The sequence below is a fragment of the Oncorhynchus clarkii genome, chromosome 17 (assembly GCF_045791955.1).
Source record: "Oncorhynchus clarkii lewisi isolate Uvic-CL-2024 chromosome 17, UVic_Ocla_1.0, whole genome shotgun sequence".
Taxonomy (NCBI): Eukaryota; Metazoa; Chordata; class Actinopteri; order Salmoniformes; family Salmonidae; genus Oncorhynchus; species Oncorhynchus clarkii.
In genome coordinates, this window is record NC_092163.1 from 51753863 (window position 1) to 51766302 (window position 12440).

A 12440-nucleotide genomic window follows, 5' to 3' on the forward strand; every position below is an offset into this window, starting at 1 on the left:
ATAACAAGTTCAAACAGGTGCCATTAATACAGGTAACAAGTGGAGGACAGTCTGTGAGAGCCAGAAATCTTGCTTGTTTGTAGGTGACCAAATACTTATTATCCACCATAATTTGCAAATAAATTCATTAAAAATCCTACAATGTGGTTTTCAGGATTTTTTTCTTCTCATTTTGTCTGTCATAGTTGAAGTGTACCTATGATGAAAATTACAGGCCTCTCTCATCGTTTTAAGTGGGAGCACTTGCACAATTGGTGGCTGACTAAATACTTTTTTTGCCCCACTGTAGGTGTGTGCCTTTCCAAATCATGTCCAATCAAATTAATTTACCACATGTGGACTCCAATCAAGTTGTAGAAAAATCTCAAGGATGATCAATGGAAACAGGATGCACCTGAGCTAAATTTTAAGTCTCATTCCTGTTTTATATATATATATATATATACACACACACACATTTGCTCAAATAAAAAAAACAATTAAACTTGTTTTCACTTTGTCATTATGGGTTGTGTATAGATTGATGAGGATTATTTTTTTTTTAAATCCATTTTAGAATAAGGCTGTAACGTAACAAAATATGGAAATAGGGAAGGGGTCTAAATATTTTCCGAATGCAATGTATATTATTTAGGCTAAGGAAGGTATTTATGAATCTACCTACATAAAAAAACAGGTTTGGAGAGCTTTCACACAAAGGGGCCGATTCTGACCCAAATTAAGTGTGTGTAAATGGAACTTAATTACTTTTTTTATTCTCTCTATGGGTATTCTGACCTTGAACTTAAAAATGGGCCCGATTCATACTTAGGAAATGTATGCCTTTCCTACGCACTCCTCAGTAGTTGGTATTCAGACTTACCTTAAGGGCTTTGCAGGCGTGGTTCCCTTGCACGCTGAATACATTTAATTTAACCGCTGAAAACCCTCCCACTTGCTGGCCAACAGAATTTATTGTGCCATTTTCATTCAATAGGGTTTTCATTACATTTAACTAAAGCCATACCTTTAAATTTGGTGTAGCCTTAAATAAAAATTTCTAGACAGACACATTAAAATATATTATTTAGGGTTAGGAAAGTATTTATGAATAATAAAAAAACAGATTTGGAGAGCCTTTACGCACTAAATATATTGGTGAATCAAAAATAGTGGTTTGATTCATCCTGAAAGTTGGCATATGCAATTGTTCAATCCATGAACTATTGGAAGGTAAGTACAATAGGGGTTGAACAGTAGTCCTATAAATCTACCCTAATAATCATGGAAATGTGATGACACCAGTGCGCCAGGTAGGCTTGGGCGATATCCAGATTGTCATACTGTTCTTCTGCCATCCTGAGATTTACCGTATTACCGGCATAGCACAAAGCAAAAAAAAGCCCATTGGGCCTCTATTACCAAAATCCTAACAAAATTAGCACAAATAATAGAGAAATCACATACGCTGTTAGCTAAATGCTAACGAGGGAAGACGAACATAGACTAATTGCAAAGGCAAATACAGCTCAGTTATACAAGCATAGCTAGTAGCTACCGAATGTCATTATCATACACAATATCAATTGTGTGAGGGATCCTGAGAGGATTCCTGTGAGTAGGCAGAGACTAATAGAGAGTGATGGGAAGAATATGTGCTTCAGTAAGGTAGGTTTCTTGGCATTCATAGCTATGGTTGTCAATTGTACTCCAGAACTCGATGGAAAGTCACATCAAATAGAGGTTGTGGAGGCAGCGGCAGAGAAATACTTGAGACTGCAAGGTTTTACTGCAGAACAGTTGCAGGGGGTGTTGAGCCATAGTGTTCTGTCCTCCCAGACTGTTGGTAGGGTAAAATCGTGGAATGGGGTGGTGTTTATTTTTTTTTAGAGGGCTAATAGTTGGCAGGATAATTTTTCCTTTTCCCCAATTTTACAATACTGTATCACAAAGATAAAAAATAATAATAATTGAAATGTAACCTCTATTTAACTAGGCAAGCCAGTTAAGAACACATTCTTATTTACAATGACAGCCAAACCACTATGGGACTCCCAATCACGGCCAGTTGTGATACAGCCTGGAATCTAACCAGGGTCTGTAATGACACCTCTTACACTGAGATGCAGTGCCTTAGACCGCTTCGCATCTCGGGAGCCTAAATGTTGGTAGACAGTGAATAGCCTCACACTCCAGTACAGTAGGTGGCGGTGCATTCACCTTAAATTGGATGCGATCCGCCAACACAATCCTAAAGAAGAGAAATTGTGCAAATGAATAAAGTTGTGATGCACGCTTTTCTGAAGGAAAAGTATTGGTGCACAGAGAAGGGAAACAATTATAGGGGAAAAAATGACAGCTGTAAAGAACTCAGATTATATATATTTTTTTACTTCTAAAGCACATCAGCCGTTATCTGATGGCAAACATCTAGTAGTGAATTGAATAACACACGTGACTGGCTCAACTGTTCTGGGGAACTATGGTAAGCTTCATAATGTTAAATAATGTGACAGGTGAAATTAAGAACGCAATCTGCTTTATTTCCTAATCTATTGCACAAATTGACTGCAGCACAGGAGGTTGGTGGCACCTTAATTAGGGAGGACGGACACGTGGTTATGGCTGGAGCAGAATAAATGGAAAGGTATCATCAAACACATTATGAGCAGACCCCCCCTCAGCAGCAGGTATTAACTTAAATACATTTGAATATTTGTAGTTACGTTTTAAAAACCACGTTTGTCTTCGATACCATTCCATTACAGCCATTATTATGAGCTGTCCTCCTCTCAGCAGCCTCCACTGGTGGAAAGTCCAGGCGTTTAATTAAAACCTTCTAGAAATCAGAAATGACGCTATACTGTCATGTGTGCATGGCTTCAGAAGCCTATAGGTTGGGTCTCAATTACATCCCTGCAAGTTATAAGAACAGCATTTCATTAACTTCACTGTGGAAAAGGTGATACGCTTCAGTTTGCTGCCAAATGACTGGCTTCACAACTCCAGTGATAAGGTCAAATGGATCTAAAAGAATTGTCATTTACATTTCCAATCCCCTTATCCAGATTAAGTCATTTACCTAGCCCTTATCAATTTGTAAATTACAGAGCATGGAGAATGGTGTTATTTGTCAGAAAAAAGTAATGTTTTTCCACTTGGAACTGACAGGTTACTCGACCTTCATTGTTCCACACGCATAAAGGTGGTGGAATTCAAGTCAAAGTCAGAATAAGCATATCTATAAACACACATCCATTTCTGCAATCTCCATCCCAAATGAATACCTGGCTGGCACATGCATTTCCCCATGCTTAAGTTCAAAGTCAGAATGCGGTAAAAACATTAAGTCCCATGTAGGAATTCCCCCCTATGTAAATAGTTAATGATTCATTAATAAAATAATGTAGTGTAATGTCTTTTTTCCGTAAATAACACACCAAAATGCAAACAAACAATAAAGGGGTTTATTCATCATCACTGCCAGCACTATTATTATCATCACAATAATTTCCATCAATGATAGGGTCTGCTCTGTGTGTATTAAGACAAGAAACAAGTGCACCAATTCATTTTTCCTCAGGTTTGAATGTTTGTTGTAACAAAAACATAGCAAAAAATGGTGTGCATATAATATTTATATAAAAAAAAAGTAAAATAAACTGTTTACATTATCAAAAAAAAAAATCTGAATTTCCCTGTGCTCATTAATATTGATTAAGGTTTCATTTTAAGGACCCACCCTGATTTTAAAGCTTTGTTCTAAAAGCAGAAATTAAATGAGGCTGTGAATATTCATTATGTACAAACATCAATATTTTTGAGCACAGGGATACCTTAATGAAGGGCCACACCCCATTGGTCTGACGAGTCTTTACTTTTTTTCGACTGCGATTGACTGGTCACACTTTTGCCCCTTCTCTCTCTGTCCTGTGATGCGCACCCTCCAAGAAACCATGTTGACAGTTGTGATCAGCGTAAGGAATGTTTGGGATTTTTCTTAGAACTGCGTAAGTCAAAAACATGGATGTCAGGTCAAAGGAAAACTTCTAGGTGAAAAGACAGAAAGTAAAAGAGACAGACAGGACTCACGTTTTTGAGGAACTCCTCAGCGACGATACGGGCCCTGGCATTGACAGACAGCTTCATCTCACTGATCTCCTTGTCGATCTCTTCCATGAAATGGATGACGAAGTCCACCAGCTTGTGCTTGTACATCTGCTCTGTGTGGAAGTTGGTGATGAGGAAACTGATGTCATAGCCCTGCGGACAAATGAAGGAGAGGTCGGAGAGATAAAGGAGGGGAATGATGAGTAAACACTGAGGCCGTTTTGCTCTTTGCACTGCCAATTGTTTTCTATATAAACATTTTATTTGAAAGTGTGAAAATATGACCGCTTGAGTTCTCTAAGAGGGGAACAAACATTATCCTAATGTTTCAACTCAAACTGTTGGTTGCACCACCAGTCCCTCTCCTTTCTCACCTCCACTGGTTTCCTCCTCAGGATGAAGAAGTTCTCTGCTCTCATCATCATGAAGCGCATGAACTTATGGCACAGGATCTTCTCAATCTCATCTGCCTTCAGGGACACAGCAAATCACACAGCAGTCAGACTTAGCACCCACCAATCACAGGCTACGGCTCTAAAAGCCAGCAATCATACACCAGGTAGTAAAAAACAACTAATCACAGTATACATTTCATGTCTATGACAAACCAGCAAACAATCATCCTCACATAACAGGGGGGAAAAGGGTACAGCTGAGCTTACATCTCTGCACTTCTGTTAGGGTAACGACAATGACGTTGAAAAAGATCCCTAAATATGAATAAAGCATGAAAGTCACCTAAATCACGCATGTCAACTGCATCGAAGGACAAGTTAAACACGTTGGAATAAGTAGTCTCACTGACCTGCTTGACAGCGATGCTGACTCGGACTGAGTTGATGGAGCCCTCAATAAGAACCTTCTCCTTGTCATTACGACTGATGATGACTGGCTGCAGCAGCAACTCTTTACTGCTCCTGAGGGGGATAACATACACACGCTAGGTCAAACACACTCTCCTGAGGGGGATAACATAGGTCAAATACCCGAAAACACACACTATCCCGCACACAGACAGACACACAGGGACTCACCGGACCTCCACCTCTGGCTTGTTGTGGCGCTCCACCACCTGAGAGGAGAAGTTCTCCAGACAGAGGGCGGCCTGCAGCGTGGCACGCACAGCGTTGAGGTACGGGCGCAGAGTTGCTGTCTGAGGGAGAAAGAGAGGAAGAGGAGAAAAAAAAGTTAGAAGATGAGGGGATATCTCCCATACACTCCACCAAATACCCCTACCACGCTTTACTTAGCTACTATAACGAAGATGCCCCTTCCCTAAATCCTATTTTACATCCAAGAGGGGGAGTGAACTGGACCGCAGCCTCTGCCTCTCTTACCACCAAATACCACCTCACTCCACCCTACTATTCTCTAAAACTATTAGCTAAAAAGGCCCTTACCCTTATTCCTACACCACCACCTATCCTTACAAACTGAGGGCAAAAGTAGTCAGGCATGCAGGCCTAGACCTGCAGCTAAAATTCTTGGCATACTGTGTCTTCCATAGCAATGGCTCATGGTTGGGCTGACAACACAGCTCAGCAGTGCGTATTTGATACTGCGGTTTCTAAAAGCTCAACATTGGTTTCACCATCCCAGAAACTCAAACACAGTCAGTAAAAATTCAAATAGGCCTAACAACCCAAATGCAAAACAATAATGTTGACTGTGGAACATGAGTGAAGTCACCATTAAATTGATACATCCAGGAGTCCCTCCAATGGAAAAATAGGAAGTATATTGACCACATGAGTACAGTGCATTCGGAAAGTATTCAGAACCTCTTTTAATTTTATTTAACTAAGCAAGTTCCCCCTTGACTTTTTCCACATTTTGTTTGATTACAGCCTTATTCTAAAATAGATGAAATAGTTTCCCCTCCCTTAATCTACACATAACACCACATAATGACAAAGCAAAAACTGGTTTTTAGAAATGTTTGCTATGTTTTACATTGAATAAAGCCTATAATAGATAAGGATGGTGTGTACACATTGGCTCTGGCCTAGGGCCAGTTGAGTGCACTGCCACTACATGCATTTTCAGAATGACAATATCTAGCTACTTCAATCCAGTCTGCATCTGATTTGGGCCGAGAAAAAATTTGATTTGAAATGTTATTTGTCACATGCGACGCATACAACAGGTGTAGTAGACCTTACCTTGATCCTCACTCATAAGTGAGTTTTTTTGCAATTTTTCTTCTTTGTTTTAAGTAAGAAAATATTTGCAAACTTTTTTTTTTATAAACTAAAGTAACACAATATAACAAGGTTATATACAGGGGGTACCGGTACTGAGTCAACGTGTAGGGGTACAGGTTAGTCGATGTAATTGAGGTAATATGTACATGTAGGTAGCGCTAAAGTGACTATGCATAGATAATAAACAGCGAGTAGCAGCAGTGTAAAAAAGAGGGTCAATGCAAATAGTCTGGGTAGCCATTTGATTAACTGTTCAGCAGTCTTATGGCTTGCAGGGTAGAAGCTGTTAAGGAGCCTTTTGGACGTAGACTTGGCGCTCCGGTACTGGGCTGAAACAGAGCAAACAGGCTATGACTTGGCTGGCTAGAGTTTTTGACAATTTTTAGGGCCTTCCTCTGACACCGCCATATATAGAGCTCCTGGATGACAAGAAGCTTGGCCCCAGTGAAGTACTGGGTTGTTCGCACTACTCTCTGTAGCTAGCACCTTGCGTCAGATGCCAAGCAGTTACCATACCAAGCGGTGATGCTCTCGATGGTGCAGCTGTAGAACTTTTTGAGAATCTGAGGACCCATGCCAAATCATTTCAGTCTCCTTAGGGGGAATAGGCGTTGTTGTGCCCTCTTCACGACTGTATTGGTGTTTTTGGACCATGACAGTTTGTTATTGATGTGGACACCAAGGAACTTGAAGCTCTCAAACCCGCTCCACTGCAGCCCCGTCGATGTAAATGGGGGCGGACATTTCAGTGGGCAAGTCTTACTGCAACCCCATGTGTGTGAAGTGCAATTAAGAGAAATCTAGACTTTGGACCTACCTACTGCAAAGCAAAATAATTCAGGCGAGATGCAAGTGCATAACTTATAGTTAGGTGGTGAGGACAAATGAAAGCAAATGTTGAGACAGCATACCTCTTAAATACCTAGGCTGTCTGCTTGAGATTAGAGATCTCTGCTAACTAGTTAGCCTCTTCTACCAGCTTGTCTTTGAAAATATATCGATGTGGCATGGGGATCTTTACTCATGGCAATCATTTTTTGTATATACCAGCTTGATAGATGACGTAAAATTACAGACGTGAGCTCCCTGCTTCACCATTACAGATAGCTAGCTAATAGTTACCCGAAAATGTATGTTTATATTTATGCATACATTTGAAAGGATACTTTAGTTTACAGTATTTGGCACTAACTTCCAAACTAACAAACTAACCTTGTATCTAGCTACATCACTGGCTAAAAACAGATTCTCACTTTTGGGTGGGGATGCTAACTGACGTTAGCTAAGCTAGCTAGCCACCAAACCAAATCTAGCAATAAACATACACATTAACGCAAGCAAGGCTCGACATACTGCTCATCGTATGACTGATGTTGAAATAATGTCGAAATGTCTTTATTTTTATTGTAAAAATGATAGCTACATTCTCTTACCATTTCTCTGTATCCGCTGGGGGAAGACGGAAGTACACTTACCAAGGCTCTTCCGTGACCCTCTGCGCTCACTGGAACACACTATGTACAAAACTTCATAGGGGAGCCTATTTCGTTAAGACAAAGACTTTTCTATACAATTAATTGTTTGAATGTAGCAGACAAACATGTAATACTTGTATTTTATTTTTAAAAATAATTGTTGTCGGTTTTCATTATTTGGTTACACAATTTCCCAATTTACATAGGATGAGAACATTTTGATAATATAATTCACAAGCAGCAAAATGTTCATACAAAATAGAATTCTGAATTATTTTGGGTTCTCTCATTCTTCATATGAGAACAGTACTCAATCTAGAAATGGTTAAACTGAATGATAAGGATTTTGTCTCATTATTCTTATCATTCTAAAACGTGTCTGACTGGTGTTTTCTTCCTTATAAGGTAAAAGGATCTCTCCACTATTTTGCCAATAGGGGGGAAATTTACGAAGGTCTGTTTCCATAATCTTAGTGGGTTTTATGGTACAATAATCTGATTCTGTATTATTAACGATTTAATTTTGTGATTCTAAAAGAGTTGCAGTGTGCAAGCTTCTGCTCCAGAGCCAGGTTCTGTCCCATTAGATATTTGCATTTGTTGAGTGTGCAAGCCCCATGTGTAAATTGACTAAACTACATATGATCTTGAAAACGATTGTACCGTTACACACTTAAAATTGCCCTGTTGTGTAATTAGCTCCTACACTCAAGCCGCCACTAAATGCATGTCATGTGAACTGACAACAGAAAGAGAATGAGAGACTCTGAAGATGCTGTGTAGTAATAGAAGAAAAAAATAGAATGACAAACCAAATAAATATGTAGGCTACATGTATGCACTGCAGAGGCCCGTTGGAGGCTTGACAAGTTAAGAACATCAGAACATTGAAAAATATATATAAATTAATGTGTCTGCGTTAATGTTCATAAAACTCAACAGACCTGCTCTTGCACAGTGGAACCCAGAACGATATGTGACCCCTTGATTACAGCGACACCATTTTGCCGAGGACACCCAAACCAGAGTAGCCACCACAAAGCCCAAGAGCCTGACCCTTTCTGGAAGTTGCTGTAGCCCTGCTTGGGATATTTAGCCTATATTGGCTATTGGTTGAGACGCAGGGCCAGTTCTAGCTTGGTAGGCTATGTCGGGGTAGGAAAATGGAAATTGGGCCAAGTTGGAGATAATGCATTTAGGTTATAGTTTCTAAAATAATATATATATTTTAGAGTTTGAGATGCATGAATACAACACACTAAAAGCTAGATTTGTATGGCTGTTTTAAAATGAATTGCCTGCACATTAACGATTTATGTTCACTACTTTATTAAATCTATGAAAATCAATTATATACATTGATAGTCCACCGCTCTGTTTACTTAGCGCTGTCATTTTAGAACCAAGGGGTGCTCCAATCATTTACAATAACACTTACCAAGATCCGTTGCCTACACCAAATTGTCCTACTCATCACAAACAGATCACTTCTCACAATGGTGCTCGTTTAGTAAAGTTAATCAAAGCTTAATCAATGTCTTGCAAGATCACATAATTAGCATTTTATGTAACATAACCAAATATAATAGCGTAGCATAGCAGGCCTATGGGCTAATGTTAACGTTACACCTAACACCTATCCAGATTTTAGGATGGTTAGCTGTGTAGTTAAAAACTGAGCCACTAGGCAGGATATACACTTTCAATTAAACAAAATACAAGAAAGATGAACAGTTTGTTAATACCATGTGCTCCAAATCACTCAAGTTCTTGCTGCGCCACATAATTATGTCTGCTAATACAGGACAAGTAAGGGCCCAGTGCATTACATTTGTATTTTTTATGTAATTATTTTAATTAATCCCGATTTTTCAGGGGCGCTTTAGCATCCTCAGCACCCCTTCTTCCGCAGCTATGAGACCAACCAGAAAATATGGAGCTGAACAATATGGGGAGACACTCATTGAGATTTGTCTCATTGAAAAACAAATGAGTCCAACATGCATGATTAAATAAGATACTCCATAGTATTCTGATATTGGTCTATGTATAGTAAACAGACAGTGTAGGAAATTATCCTCACATTCAAATCTAACACCTTAAATAGAAATGTTTATCACAAAATGCAAAAAAGACCGTGTTAAGGTATTTATTTACAGAGATTAACAATCACTTCAATGCCACGTGTCCCGAAGAGACAATACAATGCTCATCAAATAGACCTAGTCTTTTAAACCATCAGTTTCTCAGAATTACAAATACCACTTTCGCAATGTTGTCAGCCACCTCGAAAAGAATGAAAAGCCACGACTAGGATTTCCTGGTCATATCCGTAAGGGGAAACCTTTGGGTAAAGGTAAAAACATATTGGTTACAATGTAACATTTTGTAGCTGGGCATCTCTCGGACTGACAAGTGACAACATAAAACTGGGGGCGTTGCCTGTTATTCAAAGCAACACTACACTCATGGTCCCTCTGACAATACGCCACTGAGACAATCATTGCCTTGCAGAGAATAAACATAGAAAACAACTTTTAGCCTATAATAATCCGTTGATTATGCATTGTATGCCAGTGAAACCAACCATGGAAGAAAAAAAAACTACAACAAAAGATGTGTAAAAATAAAAATCTCAAATAAAGTTCTGTATTTGATAGCGACTAGGCTACTTCTTCCTCGGTGACTTGGCTGGTGGCTTGCTGGCCTTCTTCGGCTTCTTGTTCTTCTGTGCAGCGATCACCTTTTTGACACCCAGCTTCTTCGTTTTAGCCGCGGGCTTCTTTGCATCTGGTGCCTTCTTCGGGCTGCTCTTCGCCTTTGGCTTGACGGTTGCCTTCTTGGTAGTCGATGCTTTGGCAGTTTTCGTGGTGGTCTTGGCTGCCTTGGGCTGAGTCTTTTTCGGTACCTCTTTCGCGAACTTATCTTCATTGAGCCTGAAGGAACCGTTCGCCCCCATGCCCTTTACTTGGATCAGCGTGTTGTTGAGTACCAGCGCTCGGATAGAATACCGCAGGTAGGTTCGCCCATTCTGCTCATCAAACCAGCTTTCCTTCTTGGCTTCATTATAAATTTTTACCAAAGAGGAACCGCTTCGCTCATTCAACTTTTTGACAGCGTCTAGCACAAGAACACTGTATTTGCCAGGCTTATTCTTTTTTTTCTTATTTTTCTTTTTCTTGGCTGGTTTAGGCCCACTTGCCACTGGAGCCTCCTCCGCGTTTATAGTCACCTCCACCTCGCTTTTCACCATGACGTTTACTTTGAAACCAAGGTGAAGTTCTGCAATGCACTGTTATCACCGTCGGGTTTGCTGTGAATGTGGGTGTGTGGTGGATTGGCTTGACTATATAACTACCAAACGGACGTGATTGGGAACAACAACACAGAGTGCGGAAATGGTATGTTGGAATATGTGCTTTTAGATTTTTGTTTGGAGGTGATTGTATCGTAATTGGACAGGTCATTATTTTATAACCAGCAACTTTTCTGAAGCCTAAGCGATGCATTATGTTCTGTATTGCGCTCACATCAGTCCATGTCGAAATCTCAAAGAAAACAGTGAATGAGCAGAGGGCACTCCACACACGCAGCTCCAAATAGGAGGGGGGCACCCACTTCAGGAGAAAAATACTTGAAAACGGTAAATTATTTGACAAAATACTACTTGCAAATCAACAGTGTAGAGTATGGCCATTCGAAATGGATCAATGATATGCCGATTAAATGGAATACCACTGCAACACAAAACGTTTAATTCATGTAAACTAACACAAACGCCCTCGCGTGGCAGCCTATTGACAAATCGAGATTTATTCCCTATCATGCGCGGCACCAATACTATTAAAAGGATCGGACCCTTTTTATTTTCCAATTTTCGTCTAAAATGACATACCCAAATCTAACTGCCTGTAGCTCAGGACCTGGAGCAAGGATATGCATATTCTTGATACCATTTGAAAGGAAACACATTGAAGTTTGCGTAAATGTGAAATGTAGGAGAAAGGAGAAATGGAGAAATGTAGGAGAATAACACATGCGGGTTTTTTCCATCATCATTGAAATGCAAGAGAAAGGCCACAATGTACTATTTCAGGTTAGGGGCAATTTAGACGTTGGCCACTAGATGGCAGTGTATGTGCAAATATTTAGACTGATTCAATGAACCATTTAATTTCTGTATAAAACGTTGTATTAAGACTGCCCAAATGTGCCTAATTGGTTTATTAATACATTTGTTCATAATTGTGCACCCTCAGTCACATGGAATTCTTCCACTGTAATAGCTACTGTGAATTGGACAGCAGAGTTAGATTAACAAGGTAAGCTTTCTGCCCATATCAGATATGTCTATGTCCTGGGAAATGTTCTTGTTACAACCTCATGCTAATCACATTAGCCTACGTTAGCTCAACTGTCCCTCGGGGGAGGGGGGACACCGATCCTGTAGAGGTTAATTGACCCTGATTATAATGTATCGGCATTCCTAACAAATCCAGTTAATGCACATAATTAGGAAAAATAATTTTAAAACGTGGTTCCAATCATACAACATGTAGAGTAGCATTAGGGAGAAAGTATTCATTAAATAACTATGAGCCTATAAGATACGGTAGGGATGACTGGGGATTTTAAAATAACTATAAAACAAGCTCTGTCTCACCTATTTTAC

General features: G+C 39.7%; 2 protein-coding genes across 2 annotated transcripts; both read right to left on the bottom strand.

Moving 5' to 3' along the window:
- Window positions 1-3432: 3432 nt before the first annotated feature.
- Window positions 3433-7793, bottom strand: LOC139371061 (actin-related protein 2/3 complex subunit 4). The gene is made up of 6 exons (XM_071111107.1): window positions 7727-7793; window positions 5124-5242; window positions 4895-5006; window positions 4464-4559; window positions 4072-4242; window positions 3433-3985 (listed from the first exon to the last, which is right to left on the bottom strand). The coding sequence occupies exons 1-6, from the start codon at window positions 7727-7729 to the stop codon at window positions 3980-3982; spliced, it is 507 nt and encodes a 168-aa protein (XP_070967208.1). The 5' UTR covers window positions 7730-7793; the 3' UTR covers window positions 3433-3979.
- A 2110-nt stretch (window positions 7794-9903) lies between these two features.
- Window positions 9904-11086, bottom strand: LOC139371060 (histone H1.10-like). Its single transcript, XM_071111106.1, has one exon. The coding sequence runs from the start codon at window positions 11019-11021 to the stop codon at window positions 10437-10439; it is 585 nt and encodes a 194-aa protein (XP_070967207.1). The 5' UTR covers window positions 11022-11086; the 3' UTR covers window positions 9904-10436.
- Window positions 11087-12440: the final 1354 nt, after the last annotated feature.

Excerpts from the sequence above, each read along its gene's own strand:
- LOC139371061 (XM_071111107.1), bottom strand. Across the intron at positions 4,560-4,894 it reads TCAGCATCGCTGTCAAGCAG|GCAGATGAGATTGAGAAGAT; the intron begins GTCAGTGAGACT and ends GTGTCCCTGAAG. Across the intron at positions 4,243-4,463 it reads TGAGGAGGAAACCAGTGGAG|GGCTATGACATCAGTTTCCT; the intron begins GTGAGAAAGGAG and ends ATTTGTCCGCAG.
- LOC139371060 (XM_071111106.1), bottom strand. The coding sequence starts at position 11,021 with ATGGTGAAAAGCGAGGTGGAGGTGACTATAAACGCGGAGGAGGCTCCA.